Raw genomic sequence first — 21,925 nt, 5'->3', positions numbered from 1 at the left:
CCGAATCTCCAATAGTTTTCTAACAGGCAGATACACCCCCTTTTTTACAAATATGTACCTACAATTTTGTACCTACATTTTTATACCTACACTTTTACCCACACACGTACCTACACATACACTCCTAGTATAAATACCACAACGAATGCGAGGTTTTCTTCAGTCGAGCACTTGACACTGAAGAAGTCTGTAAGTCACAGACGAAATAGGCCTATCTGTCCGAAGATAAGCACAGTAGTAGAATTAAAAGGAATTTGCTCGTCCTTTCTAGTTTTTCTTTAAAAGAGTTATTCATTTTTTATTTTCTTTTGCAAAAGTAAAGTATTAGTGAAGTGTTTTTAAATTAAACTAGAGTCTGAAGTTGAATAACTTAACTCATACAAAATTTGAAGATTTTTTATACAGAAAGTAATACAAACAATATAACATGACAAATGTTGTCATAATCGGGAATACATACATATAAGTTCGATACAAACAAATATTATTGTGGCAACCGGCAAGGAGAGACAAGATGGGTCACCTGCAATGAAAACTAGCTTGGTGACTTCATATCGACACTAATTTTTCTTTTGGGCCTAACTGACATTTTCGATATTATTTCTGGCTGCCCTTTTCAGCTCTTCCTGGACGACGCAAGGATAAAAAATTTTACCTCATGCTTCAAGGAAAAGAAGTTTCTGGAATTTTTCTTTAAACGACTTCGCTTGAACGACGGCGATCGCTATCGGGAACACTTTCCATTTGTATCACCGTGCGGTCGCGAACGGAACTACGTCCGCTGCGATGACGTTCCCATCGTGTTCACACACGTGTACCGCGACCAGGGTAATGATGCCGAGATTGACTTTTACCGAAGACGGCTAATAACAAGACAGACATCTACCCTCTTGCTCCATATACTTCAGGAGCTACAAGCACACTAGCGCCGCGAACGACTTCAGGGAACAACATCATGAATGAGTGTGCGTGCGATGCTACAATTTCCGTGTACGTATTAGCATGTGCACGGACACAATCGTGTTTTAATGTTCCTGTGAATCGTTGAGGGCGTTTCAACCATGTCGCCTGCGACAGGGTGGGAGCGGTCTGTCTTGTTATTAGCCGTCTTCGCTTTTACTTTGATCATAATATTTGGATTTTATTACAGAGGGATCCGAGCGACTGGCATACGCCCATGCTGGTGAACTTTTGAACGTGCCGTGGGAGCCCACCCGGGTATGTATGTTTCCGCTGAGTGGACGCGTGTACCACCCGGCTCCGGTGCGGTACGGCTCGGTAGGACTGATTCGATCCAAACTGGCGATCGAGTTGAGCAAATACTTCACCTTCTTGCACGGTGAAGAACAACCGCCTACGCATTTCACGTGGAACGGAGTTGAACACGAACTAGACAGGGACTGGTGGAAGGACACTTACATTAACCAAAGCGACAAATCGGTTGAATAATACTGTGACCCTAGCCAGGGCTATGTGATAGACAAGCTAATTAGAATTATGTAAACAGTTTTCCATTTTTAGTTTATTGGTCTTCTTATTTTCCACTTCCGCTGACCTGGTTCACGTACAATTGATAGTCAAGGGATTCCCGGCTTTTCGCACGAGTGACGCTGCTGGCCTTTTTGTTCGCGTCATTGTCAACTGAACGGCGGCTTCGCGAAGGACCTTCGTAGGGAGCGAAATGATTCAACGATTGTTGGACTTCTTGTACGAAATGTTGATGCTTCCGTTCCTGCGCTTTATTTTCGCGATCTTTGAGCTTTTTACGAACGCGGCTCGCTTTGGATTTCTTCTTTTTGGGTTTCGATTCCGAGGTTACGGTGGGAACCGGGGGAGGTCGTTTGGCTTTCAGCGTTTCGCGGGAAGTAATACGCTTGACGGAGACCCAGTGAGGAAAGGTGCACGGTAGGAGTGTGTTCTCTCTGTGCATTTGAGTTATCACAGATTTGTCGATGGGAATCCATTCGTAGCATTCGACTGCCGGTCGGTCATATTCGACGTTCGAGTAAAGGTCTGCCAGGCTAATGGAAGAACAGGTTGGGTTCGTGGATGTGTTGATGGATAGGACATTTACTGTTTCCTTGTTTTTGAGGTCGTGTTGTAGGATGTGCTCTCCTGGCGGAAAGTTTAGAAGAAGTTTCAAGGTTTGCCAAAGATTAGTAATAAGATTAGCTGGATCGATGTTGTACGAGCGTTTCAATTCTTCTTCAATGTCTTTCAACTCCAAATAGTGGTGCGACACGATGGCATGTGTAGCGGCGTTAATCCGCAATCGAAGGGTTTTCGAGTTCGGTCGGAGGTACTGTCGCGCCCATTCATGAATCAGCTCATTCATGGTCATTTGTTCTGCGCCAAACTCAGCTTGATACTCCAGTTTGATCGAAATGTTGATGTAGAATTTTACTTTTCGTAGAGATTCATAACAATCCATACGGGACCTCACCAAAAATCTATACTGATCATCACCTTCCTGCAATTTCCACAACTGTAGACGACTATTCCTATGCGGATGTGGCTTCAATTTTGACGCCTCTGCAATCGACTGAAGATATTCATCAAATCCTACTACTTTGAACTCAGTTTTGACTGTACATTCAGTATCCTTCTCTCCATCAGCTTCCCGACTAACATTCAAAGGATTATCTTTTCTAACAATCGACATAAAGCTGCGTACCAAGTACTTGTGAGCCTTTATATTCCTATCATGGGTAAGCATTTTTATTGGCTGAAGTTTTCTGTCAATGAAAATCACATTCCGTCCTTCAATTACTTCAATTTTGAAAGGAACCATCCATTGCTCTTCCATGTTACTTGCACAATTAAGAAGATAGGCAAGCGTCCCCGAGTTAGTTACGAAACGGATATCTTCATCCTGCTGCAGTATTGTCTTTAACTCGGCGTTATCATCCACCGGATGCGCCCGGTGCTGATCTTCAAAAAAAGCATCCAAAATTCGTTGATTCCGCCTCAAAGTGTCACACTGCAAGAGGGACTCGGTGAATATATTCTTCACTACCCCAAATTCCACCACATCTTCAGAAACTGGCTCAAATCGCACATTCCTCTCGTGCTGCTTATAATTAAGCCATATTACTGCGGTCGCCAGCATGTACCTTTTATCCGCAAAACCATCCAATATCCTTCCGACTTTCCCCTTCCAAATTGCCACAACTAAATCGTCCAACTCCTTGTCGATCGAACTCTTCCTACACACCAAGTTACTATTGAAATAATTCTTCACAAAGCTTTCAAACAGTTTTCGCTCGTTCTCCAATCTCTTCATCAATGTCCGGTACCTTTCCAACGCCTTGCGATCCTCAGTGCTTTCGAATGCCAGCCGCATATTGATACGGTTCAGAACTTTTAGACAGTGCTGGTGGTCTGCACGGCTCAATTGAGAACCACTGGGAAAATCATCGTACAAACCCACCCTTTTGGTCGTATCGATTTCCAACTCTCTCACCTGTCGTCCCGTGCGGGGATCAACCGGATATTCTAGCAGCGCCGTCGATTCACCGTTGTCCTGATGCTCCTCTCTGAAGGTATCGCCCAGCTGGTGCACCGTATCCGTCTCATTGATGTGCAGATTGAAGATGTCTTCCTCGTACTGGGAAAAATCGATTGCGAAGTACTCCAGCAGGCGCTGCTCGCTGCGCCGGTTCTGCTTCGACCTGAAACATACGGATGCTGGGATAAATGGGGTTGATTCGTTTGGCGGATTTAGTGAATAGTTACCATTCCAATTTCATGTATGCATCCATGATGATACGGAGCGAAGATCGGAGCAAAGCTGCAACGCGAAACGAGTGACGAAAATCGTTTTGTTTGTGTTGCAACTGGCATACAAACAACATTACGTGTATAGTGGTTTCTGCTTTTAGTGGTGTTGCGTGTACGTACACGCTGCATTACACGAACACCACCTGAGTTACTGGTTGAAAATAGTAAACAAAAATCAGCTGTTCCCAGCAAAATCAAATGGGCATATTTTCAACCAGTAGATTTGCATTAGTGTTCGTGACACCGCGCTGCGAAACCACTATAGGGGTGCTTTGAATGTCAGATCCTTTTCGGTGTCGATCAAAATAATGGCTACATGGAGAACAAATCCGGAGTAATTCGCGAATAGGGCTAACTGACAAAGCAATAACATTGCGAAAACAGCAACCGAATTTTGCTGATACAATTTCAATCCCTATTGGGTTTTTAAATTATATGAAAAATGTATTGATTTTTTGATTTTATACGAAAGAGCACCTTTTTCTGAGCCACAGATTTATTTCAGATTTTTAGAACATTATTTTGGTACCTAAAACCAATTTCAAGGAGATTGTCTGAAATCACCTTTTGACAGCTGGGCAACTGTTTGACAGCTCCGCCCAGTACAAACTGCGACGAGGGGTGATTCGACAAATTGCTCCCATACAAACTTCAAATTGATTTTTAAATAGGTTCCCGGGCTCCAAAATTCATGAAAATTTGGATTTCAGCTCAGTTTGACATGCAGATTCAGAATATCGAATTATCTCAACATCGTTAAGGAAGCCAATTTAGGAGTAATTCAGAGTAATTCAACATGAACAAGCTTAAATGACACTATAGGTGAATCCAGATTACCCCCAATTGTAGAGGCGCTTTGTGAGATAAGGAGAAAATCGTTTGTTTACATAAAAAAAAGTCCATTTTTTGTCGTCAAATTTTACTCATTTTTTGCTCTAGAAGTTGCTATTTTCCATTTGCAATGGCTTCTAATATCATCAATCTCGATGCCCACGGCGACAGACTCCGGATTGGCCAACTAACAAAAAAAAACCGGAAGATCGCCCTCCGGAGGCATAGCAAGAGCTCCTCAAATTAATCACATAAATTGTTCGTAAGTACCTACCGGATCTAAGCGCATCTGAAAGAGGAGTAAATTTTCTTTCCAAAAAGTGCTCGTTTGTTTCTGTACGATGCGGAATTCGATATGAAAAAGTGAAAAAAGTGCACTTTGCCTATGCTGCACCATGTGAAATTTTGGCGGAACCACGTTTTTCATAGGGTTCTCATTCCTGCCACCAGATGCGGAGGGATCATTAGCTTCCGTTGGATTTACCTATTCTGACACATTTTCATGATTTTCTAATAAAACAAATTTGTTAATTTTTGCACTAAGGGCCGATTTCTTCACCTACCCGGCTTAACGACGTAAGCCTGGTTTATCTTAAACCACACTTAAAGTTAAGCCAAATTCTTAAGCCAGGTTTAAATATTTGCGTTTCTTCACACCGGTTTAGCAAATAAAGGCGACGGCTTACGCTAAGCCAAGCTTAACGAAATTTCCCATATCATTCCAGTGACTTTCCAATGGAAACGTCATTTTAAACCGCCGATATTTTGAAATGCCCGTTATTTGCAGTATGGAGTAACAACAACAAACCATCCGCTGAAATTTTAGCAGGAAAAGCGGAATCGCTCGGTATTTTTTTCGGATACAGAAGGAAATTAACAATAATGATCTACCTAGACTGTTGCTGTTTTACCCAACGCTAGTATCAAAGATCTACGATTTAGTACCTACTACATATGATCGTTCCACAACATTTGGTGTTCGAATTTGCCTCTCATTGTACAAAGTTGGAGTGCCACATTGCAGAAAAGGCGTTGCAATGTTGATTTTATGTTTTGATATCCATAATCGCCTTCGAGTAAAGTTGCATTTCGATAGTGAGTTTTTGAAAATGTGTTTGTCGTGAGATGCTCCAGAGTTCAGACCATTTTTCGAATACGTATGTTTAAAATTATGAACTGTGTACATTTAATGAAAGCCACAGCAAAGTTCAAGTTACAGTAGAAAATGAAATCCCTTAATTGAAACAGTTTATTCTACTTTTATTCCATTCGTTGGTGTTTTTAATACTTTATTTTAAAAATGTTTAGGTGCCGTTCACAACGCTCTAAAGAAAAGGGAAATATGGTCGTGCGTTACGGCCCATGCAAAAAAAATTAGGATTTTAATATAAAAATGCGTTAATACGATGCACGCTGTCTTGTATTAAAATATGAAACGGAACGTTTTTTGCAGTGCTGAAATAATTATTTATGCCACAAGTTGCAAAAATGATGATTTTTTTCAGCACGAGTTGTACATTTATCTAAGCAGGCTTGCCGAGTTGGATAAATACAACGAGTGCTGAAAAAATCGAGTTTTGCAGTTTTTCATACAAAGTTTTTTTGTAATTACGAAAAACACCCATCAATTACAACCTTAACTGCACATTCTGAGAAAACATGCATACGGGCTTCCACGTGTATTAGCCGTCTTAGCCTGTTATTCGATCAAGTAGGCGTTTCACTAGGCCTAGACCGAGATGGCTGCCACAAATTTTCAAGCTTCCGTCCAGTGCAGTCTGGCCCTTTTTTTCTAAGAGGAGAAGTTTTTGGAAGAAATAATACAGAAAGTGACCGAAAGGACGTGCGCGGACATAAAATTTATAGATTTCCGGCATATGATAAATTAAGAAAAACTAGGAGCAAATTGTCCAATCAAACAACAGTGCCTAAAAGTACTACTTTTCGGCACACTTAAGAGTACCAAAAAGTAGTACTTTTCGGCACACTTGTTAAAGTTTGGTTGGAAAAGTAGGCTAATTCGCTGCCTTTTCACCGATTGAAAGGTAAGCACTTTCGAAACGTAATTACAAAAATGTAATTTCGATCTATCTAGATTCAATGTCATCGAATATCTTCCAAAAAGGCTAATGAAGCTAGATTGAATGAGCTAGATTGTTGTATGGTAAGAAGTTGAATTCTCCGTTTTTGCAAGGAAATCGTGCAAAAAGCGTGGGTATTATGATTCCTTGCCTAATTTGATGTTGTTTGAGCAAAACTTTGGAAAACTGTACTGATTAAGGGACAAGAAATAGCCAAAACAACAACACAGTTTTGCGCAAACAGCATCAAATTAGGCAAGGAACCATAATACCCACGCTTTTTGCACGATTTCCTTGCAGAAACGGAGAATTCAGCTTCTCACCATACAAAAATTCAGCTCATTACTACAAATCTAGTACTTCACCAATCGTGTCCTATTAATATTCATCATGAAAAAATGGGATTAAATGTGCGCTTTAATAATAGAGCTTTGCAACGAGTTGCAAAACATTTTTGCAATTAAAAACAAATCACTAGAATATGATCATTTCTATCAGTACCATCATGCTTCGCGGTGGTTCGATGGGAACAGTCATGTGTTCTATCATGCTAGACACTAAATTTTGAAACCTATTGAACTCAAAGTTGGCCTCAAATCCTTCCAAAGTAAGCTGAATGATATGGCAATGTTTCAGGCATTTTGGCCGGCAAAAACCCCCCACGACGGAGAGGACAAACCTGCCAATAATACCCATTAGGAATTCAAAATAAGTCATGTTTAGAAGTACACCACGTATAAAACTTTTTATATTTAGAATTATGAGTCAAAATGTTGAATATTCGATGGGCTAAACGTGCTTTGAACTGAGTTTTTATAAGAAATCAGCACACTAAAAGCTTGAATTCCACCTCGGTAATATTTTTTGCTGAGTTTAAACTGTAAAAGTTAATTTATACTGACGAATCAGTAAACTATTGAACATTTATCCGATCTCAGTATTTAGTTTTACCGATCACCCGGCAAAATGAAATATTTTTACAAATATCAGTAATAGAAAATACCGATTAGTATTGTATATTGCATTGCTCGGTACTTCTATTGAGCTCCGTAAATAATAGTACCGTACAATCAGTAAAAAAGTGCTGAATACTCTTCAAAACTATAACCGAGACCTCAGCTCCTGGAGTACTTGAGTGACGCCCGAGGTGACGCCATTTGTATTTATAAAAGAAGTCAGATTTTTCTTGCGCGGTTCATTCGAACATCTTTTTTCTCGAATTTATTGGCTTGTAGCTTTTTTTTTGGCTTAAACAATTTTGTGTTTTTGTGAAGCTTCTGACGTGAAAGAATCGTTTGGTAAGTATGCATAATAAATGAAGTTAGTTGAAATTTTATAGCGAAGCATATTTTTCTCTCTTCGTTCTGTTTCAGGATAGCTGATTGTGTTGGAAGATCGCCTTTATATGAATCATACTATTAAAGCACTAACAGGAAAATGCTTTGTACAAACCGGAATTCTCGGAATGCCATAATTCTTGGCCAGACGCACTGCGGAGGGGCCGATGAACTTTAAACATCCCCAGACTTACGTATCCTCCGGCGGAACCTGCGATATACCTAATTTGGCACTGCCAACAGTTTGTGGTTGCCCTTGCACCGAATGCAGATTGATATCTGAATAAAAATCAAGAAACATAGATGTTTTACTATATTTCAATTCATTTTCTAAAAATTTTCCTTATTTTTGCATCATTTACCAATAAAATTTCCGGAAAACCGTATAAAATACTGAGTCGCTCGGTAATCTGTAAAAAAAGTTACTGAGTACTCGGTACTTCTTTTACAAAGTATTCAGTAATAATTTGTCGAGCAGCTCAGTGATTTTTGACATTTCATCAGATGTAACGTAATACCGAGTAATCGGTAGTTGAACTCAATTACCGAGATGATCACCGAGAGCTCAGCAGTTGAGAATTCGGTAATCTGATAACTGAGCCCGGTAATAAAAGTTAAGTGTGAGTGTATACCTTTTTGTATTAGAAGATTTTTTTTTGAGTGTCATCCTAAATTTGTTTGTAAAAAAATATCTCTTGAACCATTAGAGACGAAAATGTTTATTGTGACCTGAAATTATGGAAGGACTTCAATGCAAATGTACTTTCGACTTCCAAATCAGTATGACAAATTTCCATAACTATCAACACGGTGCCTTTTTGAAGGCTTTTAATCTAATGTAAAAACTTGATTGTCCCAAACCCGATATTTTATATTGATGACCCGCCGGCTATAGGTTATCATTTTCTTTATCATCGTCTCCATCTCAAACGGGGTTTTTATGTTTTGAACACTTTTGGTTTGACATTCGCGTATTTCAATGCTAAGTTGATGAAAAAACATAAAAATGCATTTTCATGCATTAGATGCAAATTAAATGTATATTCAAAGAGTGATTTGCCCCTTGTCTCCATCCGTAAGGTACACCGGGACAAGTTGAAACGGGTGGGGCAAGATGAAACTGCGGGTTAACATGTTTTCTAATGATGATAAACAGTTCGATCGCCATAACACATAGTTTTTGATTCAAACAATTTTTTAGCGAAGGATATATTTCCAAATTGTATTGAAATCTATTTCAAAACATTGCATTTCAACTTGCCCCGGTGTACCTTAACCAAACGTTTTACAATTTTATCGTTCTTAAGTGTACATGTTTCTTAAAAAATATTTTCTGCCGTTTCAAAAATTTATTTATGAAGCAGGTGAAGAAACCCAAACTCTGCAATTTGCGGCTTAAGCCTGGCTTAGCGCTGCTAAGCCACCTCAGAGCACCGCTTAAAATAAGCCACACTTAACGTAAACCGTAGCTTTATTAAACCGGGTTTAGTGGTTAAGCCGAGGTGAAGAAATTGAAAAAAAGTTAAGCCCGGCTTAAAATGTTGCTAAGCCTGGTTTAAAATTTAAGTCCGGGTGAAGAAATCGGCCCTAATGCAATTTATTTTATTACGCCCGAATAGATGCCCGATAATGCTAAATACGCCCAATACTATGCGCCTTGAATCGATATCAATTTCAGAATCGCCTTTTACTATTCGCCTTGTTTTTTAATTTGATAGGATTTCGCCGTGTTTATGTTTTGATTTCAGATTCGCCTTTCACTATCGCCGTGTTTACGTTGTGATTTCAGTTTCACCTTTTAATTTTGTAAACAGAAAAACCAGGAGTAAAAGGCGTAATTCTTGTTTTGTTTCGTTCGACACAGAATGGGATTACGCCTTCTTCAACCCGCGGATTTCCAATAGTTAGAAAAGTGATATCAAGTTTGTGAGTATTTAGTAGGAAAATCCAGCATCATTTTACACTCATAATCACTTAAATTGTGTACATTTTGTCAGTTACGACCTTTTCGCGAATTTATCCAAAGATTGAGTTTAAATAAGGGCGAAAGTAACATGATCGATTTCTCTTCATCGACTTTCTCTTCGACGCTATTATTGCATCTCAACTTAGCGATTTATGACCATAAAATGCAACCATATTTGCATCTTATCACTTTAATAGGGTCCTAAAATTAAAGACAAAATCTCGCTTATATTGAATAATACGATCAAGCATGGTATTCTAATCGGAATTGTACTTTGCTCGAACTTGAAAAACAAAGGAATAATGAGAAAATTCGAAATAAGTAAAATGGTGAATAGTTCTACTTTGACACTTGAGGTCAACCTTGTGTGCCGGAGCTCGACATTTTTCGCACTGGGAATTCAAAAATGTTCCTATCTGACATACACGGTGAAAAAAAAATCACTCAAAGTATGTGTTATAAGCTAGGGACGAGACAAAAGACTAAAAAAATAAAAATTATATATTTTCAACTACGGTTAATAAAAACGTCAAAAAATGAGTACATATGTACTCTTGTACCATATATTGTGGTTTAAAACAAGAATCCAGATAGGACTTTAGGAGCCTATTTGAAGAAGAGAGAGTTGATAAAGAGAACTCGCTCATGTTACTTTCGCCCTTATTTAAACTCAAACTAGAGTTATTCTGCCCTGCACGCAGTGTCTTGCCCCTAGATCGAGACTTTCTCTATAAACTCTTTGTACATCCCCATTTCGCAAACTGAAGTGCCACCCTTCAGAAACATCTGTTGGCGCCATCCTTTTTTATGTATTCTTCGTAAACAAAGGAAAGCTTAAACCACGCTTCCAAATCAAGCGGTGTCGAATTTCGCTGATTTTTGTTAATTAATTCGTGTTACTTAAAGTTTCCGCGTTCCAATAACGCAAAACTCGCAGACAATGGAAGGCTCTGTATTGAAGGAAGCGCTGAACATCAGGTAAGAGTTGAATTTTTTCCTAAAATTCCCTTGTTCTAATCACGTCTCCCCACTCCATCTTGCGCAGCGATTTGCTCGGCGAGCATGGAGCCCAGTTCCAGATCAGCACCAAGTACAATGACCACGGCGAGGAGTTTTTCATGGAGGACGACTATGGCAGCGCCGATGAGGACGAAGATGCCCACCGGAAGATTATGAGCCCGTGGGATCGGAGCTTTGACGAGTTGCGGGCGCAAATGTTCATGGTGTCGGAGTTTGTTTACAAGAGAATCACCAAGCAGGGCGTTGGCGATGAGTTGGTTCCGGATCGGGCCCGGGTCACAATCGATTACAACGCGTACTTCGAGGGTGAGACCTATGCGTTTGACTCGACTTCAATGCGTGGGGAGTACAAAACATTCACCATGGGTAAAGATGAAGTTTTGGTTGGATTGGAGGAAGCCGTCCAGTCGATGAAGCCCAGCGAGGAGGCCCAGTTCGTGATTGGCTATCAGGTGCTGTTTGGTGAGCTGGGATGCAAACCACGAATAAAACCGAAGGCGGACGCTTTGTTCATTGTGAAGCTGGTCAGCTATACGGATCCGGGAGATGCCGAAGCCTTGGACAACTTGACCCAGGAAGAGAAAACGTCCTATGCCGTGGTGAAGGAGAAGGTGGCCGACACCAGGACACATGCCAAGGATTACTTCAAGCGAAACATGGTGGCCAACGCGATCAATGATTATCACAAGGCGGTCAATTATCTGGAAGGCTGCCATGTGAAGAACGAAGAGGAACAGAAGGAGCAAACCGAAACGTTGATTGCGTTGTACACCAGTCTGGCCGTGTGCTATAACAAGAAGGACAATCCTCGTCGGGCCTGTTCGATGATTAACGAAATTCGACGCCTGGGCAACATTGACCGAATGTCGCGAGCGCTGTTCCACGAAGGACGAGCCCTGATGAATCTGGGCGATTACGAACGGGCAAAGACAAGTCTGCTGAAAGCTCAACGCCTGGAGTCCACCAACAAGGACATCGGGAAGGAACTGAAGATCCTGAACGAGCGATGGGAGAAGCATCGCCAGGAAGAGCGCGCCATTTGTGCCAGGGCTTTCGGACTGAAGGAGCGGAAGGACGAGCGACAGACGGACGAGCAGGTCAAATTTACCAACACGATGAAGCAGAATCTGGAAGAGTTTGTGGCGGATGAGAGGAGCAAACAGTTCACGCTGCCGGAAGGACTGACCAGCAAAGAGATGAACATCGTGCAGGATTTGGCCGACGAGTTTAATGTGAAGCTGAACCTGTACAAGGAGAATAGTAAGGATTTTTACCGATTGGAGAAGAAGAAGGTTGGCGGAGAGGGGGATAAATGAGCAAGCGTCGGAGAATAACTTCAGGGCAAGGCATTCAATGGAGACCTAATAACTGTATTAATAACAGATGGAAATAAATGACTGTAATCATCATATACATATATAAAATCCCAGAGTTGTCTGTCTGTTCTTCCGTCACGCTTTGAAATGCATTTTGCGTTGCTTGCTTCAATGAATTGGTTGCATAGGGTTGCTGCATCAATCATGTAGAATGTTCTAGAAGTTTATTTCATTCCATCCATGGATTAGAATCCGACAACAGTAATTTTCGAACCAAGGTTGGATACATAATAGTATACCTTCTGGCGCTTTTCAACGAGATGTCCAATGCTGAGTGAAATGTTTTACAGATACATTGATACGATATCTTCTAGGGGGAAGCTTTTAGAAAATTTATAAGACTTTAAATTCAACACACTAGCTAGCCTGTAACAATGCAGTTGCACTTCATTTTCGACAAACTGCATGATAATAGACCAGGGAGTTTCTCATAAGATACGACGCTACTTGACAGTTGAAAAAAGTTAACTTGTATTTGGAGTATTGTTTTCCACGAAAAATTTAAAATTAATAAATAGTAATACCGTGTACTTACATGCTAGCCTCGGAGATAATCCATAAAGAAAGGTGTATCTTCGGGGGCGTACGGAATTATAGGAACGTCATAAGGCATTGGAAAACGTGGATGCTGTTGGCCAAGCTTTGATTCCATTGGGAAAAAGTTGTCCTCAATCTGTAAGAAAGTTCATTGGATTAAAAATACGAATATGATATCGAAGCTACTGCACGACAATGTGCCACGGCCACAGGTATTATCTCACCACAAATTTAGGTAGAAACAGAACACCGGCTTCGTAGCTGTTGATCCTAAGGGGAGCCTCAAACTTGGCTGATTTGTTGTATACACCCCACGCTGCTTTTGAGAGGTTCGCCGATGTCAGTAGGAACCAATATAATCCTCGGTGGGACCATCGACAGTACGTTTTGATGTGTGGCACCGCCTTGGTCCTGTTTCTGGAATCACTCTTCCACTGGTGCAGGTAGTCCTTCAACCACAACTGTTTGTCATGCGTAGCTTTCATATACGGCAGGCAACCACCGCCCAGCAGGTGATCGTGACTATTTCTAACATTCGAAAAGCTTGGAAAGATCATTTTGAATGCAGGTACTCGTCGCAGTCCGATGGGGGCCGAGTCCCTCCTAAAGCTGGCCATTACTTCCGAAAGCACCCACGACTGCGGATTCGGTCCGAGACTGCCTATGCTAGAGCTTTGAGCCACTAGCGGACAGGTATCATCGATTGGAGCCGAGTGTTTTCCTAATAAGTAGCCCATTCGAGGATGTCCCCATAGAGGACCCTTGGGGGTGTTCAGATGACCACCGGGAACCGATGCCACTAGAAATACACTGAAAAGAGAGTTTCATTCCAGTTAGAGAGTTATCTCTAAGTTACACTTTTAGAGGTTTATTTTTGCGTCCACAATTCCAGGACCGGCGAACACTATTTTCCTACTCACTGACTTCCACGACTCACCATTAAACATTAATTCTACCAGTCGTTTCAATTAATACTTACTTCACCTCGCTGAAGTCAGTCTTCTGTATCCTGGCCACCCACGGCTGCAAGTGGCCAATTTTGTACGAATTCAAATAACTAATCAAACTTTCCCTGAATCCGGTTTTGCTATCACCTGCCCCGGTGTCCGCATCCTCCGGCATCGGCGGCAACCTCGGACTAACCCACAACCCCTGCGTCCGATTGTGCCAGTCGTCTTCGTACAGATTGGCCGTCGATACCACCACCCGCATCGATCCGTCCGTGTAACCGTACAAACCCATTTTGGTGTGGTGCACCCCGAAGGGCGTCGCGATATTGACCTTCACTGCCGTAATGTTCGGTTTTTTCGCCGAAACCATCTTCAACTCTGGCGTTTCGTCGCCGTACAGTATCAGCAGGGGGCGATTTTCGTAGCCGGCGAAGAAGTAATGTCCCATTAGCCACCCGATGTCCACCATGAAGTTCATCTGGACGGAACATTCCAACTCGCCGAGGCTAGAATCGAGCAGCTCCTGGAACGTTATCGACAGGGGTTCCAAATGGGTCACCTTGGCGTCGGTGATCGTCGTAAGGAAGTAATTGTATGGAGCCGCTGCGGCCAGCTTGGCAGCCATCTGACCCCTAGGGGCTACCACCGGGTAATAGTCTTCAATGTTACGCGGAATGACCTTCTTCAGTGAAACTCCTGACTGCTGTTTGGGTGGGTCCGACTGCTTCCGGGCCTGCTGGCCACTGGTTGACGGTTGAGATTCTGGTTTCTTCGGCTCTTCAGCTCGAAGTTTGGCCATTTTGGCTCGCCGTTCAGCAAACAAGTCGGCAACGGCGTTACTTTTCGATTGAGGTTTCGAGACGGAAGTGGAAGAACCCGCTTCACCGGTTGCTTTAGCATTTACTGGCTTGGGAATTGGGCTATTCTTTAATTTACCTTGACCATCACTGGGGGAATGTTTCGATAGAGATGTTTTTGCGGGAGATTCGGAGGAGGAACTAGCAGGTGGCACAGCCAGACTCGTGTTGTTTTTGGAATACTTTGACGGTGGAGTGTTGCTATTGACGAGCTCAGGGTATATTTGCTCGATGATTTTCAGTTGATCCAGGACCACTTCGCGACTCATAGATAGCTCATCCGGTATGCGATACTTGTTCTTCGCCGGGGCTTCTGTCAGGATCGATTCTACTGCGGAACGTTTGAGAGTCGGTAAGTAGGTATAGGAAATTTGAGTGTTTGAACACGCAGAACTTACAATGGGGATGGGAAAACTCTTTGAAGTGGATGGGATTCTTGCGGTAGCATTCGGAACCATACTGGCAAATTTTATCTGGAACTTTCAAGGATAAAAACAAAACGATGAACAGTACATATTTTAAATTTGCCTGTTTGCTTGCAAACTTCTCTTTCTACCTTTCGTGGATGCCCGTCTTTTGCTGTTATCCATTTTGATTTGATTGAAAATAATCGGAATAATAAATAGGTAATTTTGATCCTTCAGTGATAGATTTCACCTGGAACTTCAAACAAGATTAAATGCAACGATTTGGATAAGAAAGCAGGAATCAAAACAAATTACGCACTGACGTTTTTGTACGCACGATAATTTTGTACTCACCATAACTACTCACCATAAACTACGCAACAAAATGTTGATTTAGGGTGGGTCCAAGGGTGGGTCGAGATTTTTTTTAATTTAAAATAAGACTGATTTTAAATAAGGGCGAAAGTATAGCATGAGCGAGTTCTCTTCATCGACTCTCTCTTCTGCAAATTATTATATATAAAGTGACAAATTGAAATTGTATTTATTTTTAAAATAGGAGGAAAGGGACGGGCCAGGGGTTGGACCTCGGGTTGGACCCCAGGAGCTTCTGCATACGAATCAGATGCGGTAGCCACTAGGCCACCAAACCCGTACGTGATGTCAAATTATTTTACTGTGTATTGTATATCCGGTTGGAATCAAGACCGACATTCAATCAAAAATTGCCATTTTCTTGGGCCACAAGTGTCCAAACTGTTTCGCATCTAGTGCGCTGTGTTGCTGACAACAACGGGAAGGATGCGCACTACTTTTGACATGATTCAAAAACGCCGCGAGTTGGGTCGCGTCGCAACTTGATTGTGCGACGCCCGGTTTGGTGGTGGTCCGACAATACAAAATGGGAGGTTTCGAGGACAACTATCCACTTATCCGTGAGCGGTAATGGCGGCGGCGAGCACAATTAACCGATTCGAATTTTGACGTTTCTTGGGGATCGCAATCGGTTGGCGCCACCAAACGGTGGATGAAGGGATGAGGAGGAGAGTAATTCTTGTTTTGACTTTCCCCCATGAAACATCAAAATCCGAACCGGTTGGATTTGCCCGCCGCCGCCATTACCGCTCGCGGATAAGTGGATATATGTTATTCCCGCAAAGTCTTTTTTGAGATTTTTTAAAATAAATATTATGCTTTGAGAGCATTCATAAAGTACGTCATGCTAAAACTGGGAATTTTCGTACGGGTTTTCCTATTAAGTAGTGCCTGTACCAGTTATCGTACTACCTAAGGAAAAGTACTTCTACAAAAATAAGAAGAAGACCGACGAATGTCATCGATACGTCAAACGATAGATTTGCTCTCATACTTAACAGGAAAAATATAAAATCTGAGCCAAACCCACTTTTACTATTTATTACGGCGTGTGCCAATGATAGGAACCCTGTACCAGTTATGGACATATTTGTTAATTTCGGTTCCACTTCGCACTATTTACATGCATTCCTTATGGGATTTGCCATAACTGGTACACTATGGCGAAATAGGGTGCAAGGAAGCCGAAATTTTAAGGAAAATTATATTTTTCTATCATAATTTGAGCAAAATAGGAAGTTTGAATGAGTGCTATCATCTTTTATGAACGTGATCTTTCGTTCACATATTTTTTCTTGCTGATTTGCATCGTTAAATGTTGAAAATCAGCTATGGCGAATTTGAGGTACTATAGCCATAACTGGTACACTGAGCCTAGTGCTCATAGCGGAGATTTTCCTTGTTTTAGATTTTATGCAATTCAGTATCATAATATCCATTTTATAGGACACATTTTGGTATCATAATGGCCAATTTTTTCCGAACTGGTTCATTATGCAACTGCGATGAATTGCATAATGAAAAATAGTTGCATAATGTTCATAATGAGTTGCATTATGAACATTATGCAACTCAGATAAGTTGTATAATGAAGAAATCATTACATAAAATTTTGTATGGAACTCGTTGCAATCGATTCTTTTCAGCACTCTTCGTATTTATCCAACTTGGCAAGCCTCGTTGGATAAAAGTATGACTCGTGCTGAAAAAATCAACTTTTTGCAACTGCTTACATAAATAATTATTATAGAGGCACTACCAAACCAACCTTCTGTGTCTCACTTCTTACGTCATGCAAACCATGAGAGAGGCGTTACAAACCGACGTCATCTACACAGATCTATCCGCAGCCTTCGACAAATTGAACCATGCTATCGCTATTGCAAAACTTCAAAGACTTGGGGTGGGAGGATGTCTCCTAGATTGGTTTCGATCGTACCTTTCTGATCGCCAATGGATCATTGAAGCCGACTTTTCCGCTACTCACCGCATCAAAACAAAAGCGCCACCGTATATGGACGGTAACACTGCGACAGCAGTCGAGTTACGTCAAACACACAAAGCTACGGTGGCGCTATCTGTTCATTTCATAGCGGACGTTTTAGTTATTTTAGTGATCCATTGATAGTCACCCTCGGCGACGTGCACTCCAGGAAATTGGCTTTTTAAGCGATGTTGAGATAATTACATATTCTGAATCTGCACGCCAAACTGAGCCGAAATCCAAATTTTCATGAATTTTGGAGCCCGCGAATTTATTTAAAAAACAATTTGAAGTTTGTATGGGAGCGATTTGTCGAATCATCCCTCGTCGGATTTTGTATTGGGTGGAGCTGTCAAGCAGTTGCCCGGCTGTCAAAAGGTGATTGGAATCAATCTTTTCGAAATTGAGTTTAGGTATCAAAACAAAGTTCTAAAAATCTGAAAAAAATCATAGAGGCTTAAAAAAGGTGCTCTTTTGTTTAAAAATAAAAAATCATTGAATTTTTCTAAATAGGCTCCTAAACAGGGGGATGACGAAGGGCCAGAATCATCTACCCAGCATTCAATTCAACATGGCGTCCAATGTTTTTGTTTTGATTGCTTAATTCATGGAAAAATGCGCTGGAAACATCGACACTGCTTCGCTGCTACATATAATATCGTGCAAAGTGATAAGGAAAGAGAAACAATAATCAAAAACAACGGTTTCGTTTGAAATGTGTAATTTCTGAAATAAGCACTAGCAACACACAAGCCACCCAAGTAACCAAAAGTTCAGATAAAAGGATACTTTATAAGCTAAGCAGCTTGTTCGAGGTCGCTCATTAGCCTTCTAAGCAGCTTCATTTTTAAGTAATTTTGGAACTTGAAAGTTCACATAAGCACGCTGGATAGCCTTCTAAGCAGCTTCTGACAGAACTTTGTCAAAATTCATGCAGAAACAAAAATATGTTTTTCAGAATCACACCCTGTTGGTTTGTGGTGATTCACGTCTGGAAATTGCTACTGATAATTATATTCTCACATATGTCGCTGCTATGTAGATTTGAACTGGATCCTCCTGCGTGATAGCCTGCCGACTTACCGCTGCGCTGCTGATGACACTTGACAAAGTCAAGCTAACTTCACTACTGTACAAATATGCAAAACTAGCTGCCGACAGAAAATCGATTCAAGTCAGACTTTATCTGCTGTCCACTAAATCGCAGCTTTAGTACTGTGGTAGAGCGTAGGGCTCTCACGCAGCGAAAGTCGCTTCGAATCCGATGGGCGGCAATTTTTTTTTTTTTTGCTCAAGCCTAGTATTCATTGATTTGATAAAATCATATTTGTCTTTTATTCGTTTACGCTTAAACAGTTGTTTTCTGTAAAAGAAATAAATTTAATCTTCAATGAAACACAATGCTACTGAACTGAACTTCTATGAACTTGAAAGTTCCGACGAAGTTCCGACATAGCATCTTAAGCAGCTTTAAAGTTCCGCGAAGTTCAGATAAAGTTCCGAATGGAACTTTGTGGCTGCTTAAGAGGCTAACAATTCCCAGGTAACCACTAAGCATTTGAATAAGCCGTGTATCAGCCCGTATTACGCATTTAAACTGCTTGCTGCCCTACATAAGCAGTTCGAATGCATAGCTGCCTTGAGTTAGCATAAGCTGTGCTGCTCAAAAGCTTTCGGCTGTTAATTGGCATTTCAACTGCTTGAAGTGGTTTCACTTGGGAGCATACAGAATGCTTTTCAACTGCTCTTTAAATGCTAGAAGCAAAAAGGTTGGGAGATATGTTACGCATTTGGCAACATATTTTGTCTCTCTCTTACAGAGCCTATGCTTCTGTTTACAAATTTGTGCATCTTATTTGTTTCTTCATTTTCCCCTACTCATCCAAACGCACCAAAGAAAACATTACTGCAACTGGATTGGATTGGGAACTTATCCATAAAAAAATCACCAATTATTTATCATTTCGTCGGAAAATATGTGCCGAATAGGTGGATGCTTTGGTGGATCATAGGATTGTTTGAAAGAGGGAAGAAACAATCTTATTCCACAGATATTTAAAAGAAGGGATCGTAATGCTCTACCACAATGAAATATCTCTATGAAAACAGGTTTTGGATGTTGAATCTGAAGCTGTTATCGAATCATTCTTTATATTGGCGATTAAATCAACGCACGCCACCAGGACAGCTTTAGCATCGTGGATCAGGAGCAACAGAATCCGAAGCAGATATGATTAATCAATCTCCGGATCGTAAGTTCAAACCTACATCACTACAAAAATCAGCAAAAAAGTACCACCTAGCACCGGCTGGAATATGGAAGGACGATGAAGCGGGGAAGCAGGCTTAAGAGAACGAGAAGCAGACGTCAATCTATTTTTGTTTTTTTTTGCTCGACGAGGCGTTACGCTTCTTTGACATTTCGTCACGACGTTCCTGAAGGGATAGCACTAAGACAGCCCGTTATTTTGCCAAAACCTGCTGTGAGGTAGCACTATAGGTGCATATACGGCTAATTAGCATTTAACGCCTTGTCGTAAAGGCTACTATAATGCTGAAGGAATGCTATTTTAAATGCTTACTGGTTACTTGGGTTAGCCTTGCCGCAATTTGTGACCCAAGTTCCAGCAAGGCTCATCGTTAGCCTCTTAAGCAGCCAGAAAGTTCCGTTTGGAACTTTATCTGAACTTCGCGGAACTTGAAAGTGCATTTTCTCATGGGAAGCGGAACTTTTGGTTACTTGGGCACACACCCGAAAATCAGGAGCAAGTTAGGGTAAACCGACCAGAAAGTGGGTACCAAAACGCGCCGTACCAAAAATGATGTTGGGTGGAGCGGCGATGTACCGAGTTTGACAGCCGTGTCACCCCACTGCTCCTAAAGGCCTATCTCAATTTCTGCATAATTCGATGAAGCATTGTTTAATACGACATATTTACTCATATTTTAAGTATTCCTATTAGGTTGAGTCCATTAAATATATTTTAAAAAAATTAATAATTTTTGCAACACTTTTTATTTAGCATTCAATTTTGGGTAAATTTTGTTTACCGTGTGATGTCAAACAGGAACATTTGCTGTCAAAAGTGAGCCAAAGTGATGTCTTTTGCAACCCGCCGTTCCACTTTCGTTACGTCAAGGTTGATCTCGAATGTCAAACGAGAATTGCTTACCATTATTTTATTTTCGAGTTTATTAACTATTCTATCATTGTTTAAGTTCGGAAAAAATACTATTGAGATCAGAAAAGTACGCTTCTTCGTCTTATACAACAAAACCGGGAAAATATTTTTCATTTTAGGACCCTATTTAAAAACCCAATTTCCTGTGACATCGGGCATCCCTCAGTGAAGCCACTTAGGACCTCTCATCTTTCTGATATACTTCATTGACGTGAACTCAGTGCTCGAAGGACCTCGCTTGTCATATGCTGACGATCTCAAAATGTTCCTGCAAATCGGCTCGATCCATGACTGCCACTCTTTGCAAGAACAACTGCACAATTTTGCAAACTGGTGTAGCACGAATCGTATGGTAGTTAATCCGGCTAAATGCTCAACGATCACGTTTTCCCGGAGGAAGAAACCAATCCGCTTTGACTAAACAATTAAAACCGGCTACCCCGTGTCGAAACGTTGGGCAAGTAATAATCATCGTTTGTTAGTTCAAGACTGAGTAGCCGGTTTTAATTGATTGTTGGAACCATACAGTCGAACCTCCAGCAGAATTTGACTACAAACTTGCAGGCACAACTATCGAACGCGCTACTCAGGTGAAGGATTTGGGAGTTGTTCTGGATTCCCAGCTGACGTACAAACTACACACCTCCTAAGTTGTGAACAAGGCATCTAGCGCATTAGGTTTCATTTTTCGAATAACGAAAGACTTTACAGACATTTACTGGCTTAAGTCTTTGTACTGCTCTCTGGTTCGTCCAATTCTGGATTACCGTCTACCCCCGTTGGTATGAACGACACCTCATGCAAACCATCGGGGCTCATTTTTAATTTGAACTTCTGGTAACCCTGTGGGTATCGAAAAACACACTGTCGGCAACCCTTTTTGCTGTTTTGTTTTGATTCTGCGTACCGTTTCACCTAGAGTCAGTCTAGTTAGAGTCTGGCGGACTGTCACTTTCGATCGGAGCCAATCGAGCATGACGTCACGGTGTAGCATTTATCGGTGAGGACACTATGACGTCATGCTGGATTGGCTCCGGTCGAAAGTGACAGTCCGCCAGACTCTAATTATAGGGACTCTAGTTTCACCCCGTTCCATGAGCAAAATGACGTTTGAACCATTTTTAGTTTGAACGATGTGCAGATAAGCGGGGGTCAAATTAAAAAGTGTTCAGATTAGATGCGGTCAAACCAACGAGGGTAGACGGTACTGTTCAGTTGTCTGGAATCCATATTATTGTGCTT

General features: G+C 41.3%; 3 protein-coding genes and 1 non-coding gene across 6 annotated transcripts; 2 read left to right on the top strand and 2 right to left on the bottom strand.

Moving 5' to 3' along the window:
* Positions 1 to 620: 620 nt before the first annotated feature.
* Positions 621 to 1,520, top strand: LOC109418501 (UPF0598 protein CG30010; the record flags this gene model as incomplete). Its single annotated transcript, XM_062843814.1, is given in 2 exon segments — positions 621 to 828; positions 1,151 to 1,520. Coding segments are annotated over 2 exon segments (507 nt in total), but the record flags the coding sequence as incomplete, so codon positions are not given.
* LOC109418500 (uncharacterized) lies at positions 1,502 to 3,868 on the bottom strand. Its single transcript, XR_009995887.1, has 2 exons — positions 3,736 to 3,868; positions 1,502 to 3,671 (listed from the first exon to the last, which is right to left on the bottom strand). It is a non-coding gene; the product is annotated as an uncharacterized LOC109418500 (transcript).
* Positions 3,869 to 10,803: 6,935 nt separating this feature from the next.
* Positions 10,804 to 12,439, top strand: LOC109418502 (inactive peptidyl-prolyl cis-trans isomerase shutdown). The gene is made up of 2 exons (XM_019692703.3): positions 10,804 to 10,973; positions 11,041 to 12,439. Exons 1-2 carry the CDS (start codon positions 10,936 to 10,938, stop codon positions 12,329 to 12,331), a joined length of 1,329 nt encoding a protein of 442 aa, XP_019548248.2. The 5' UTR covers positions 10,804 to 10,935; the 3' UTR covers positions 12,332 to 12,439.
* A 399-nt stretch (positions 12,440 to 12,838) lies between these two features.
* LOC109418503 (probable tyrosyl-DNA phosphodiesterase) lies at positions 12,839 to 15,441 on the bottom strand. 3 transcript variants are annotated; one of them, XM_062843815.1, is made up of 5 exons: positions 15,292 to 15,441; positions 15,134 to 15,214; positions 13,908 to 15,066; positions 13,153 to 13,738; positions 12,839 to 13,064 (listed from the first exon to the last, which is right to left on the bottom strand). In XM_062843815.1, the coding sequence occupies exons 1-5, from the start codon at positions 15,323 to 15,325 to the stop codon at positions 12,930 to 12,932; spliced, it is 1,995 nt and encodes a 664-aa protein (XP_062699799.1). In that variant the 5' UTR covers positions 15,326 to 15,441; the 3' UTR covers positions 12,839 to 12,929. The 3 variants fall into 3 exon arrangements, with proteins under 3 accessions (XP_062699799.1, XP_029713735.2, XP_062699800.1); XM_029857875.2 differs by having other exon boundaries at positions 15,134 to 15,208; positions 15,292 to 15,430; XM_062843816.1 differs by having other exon boundaries at positions 13,908 to 15,063; positions 15,292 to 15,332.
* Positions 15,442 to 21,925: the final 6,484 nt, after the last annotated feature.

This window comes from Aedes albopictus, unplaced genomic scaffold (genome assembly GCF_035046485.1).
Source record: "Aedes albopictus strain Foshan unplaced genomic scaffold, AalbF5 HiC_scaffold_556, whole genome shotgun sequence".
Taxonomy (NCBI): domain Eukaryota; kingdom Metazoa; phylum Arthropoda; class Insecta; order Diptera; family Culicidae; genus Aedes; species Aedes albopictus.
This window is presented reverse-complemented; position numbering and strand designations above follow the sequence as displayed.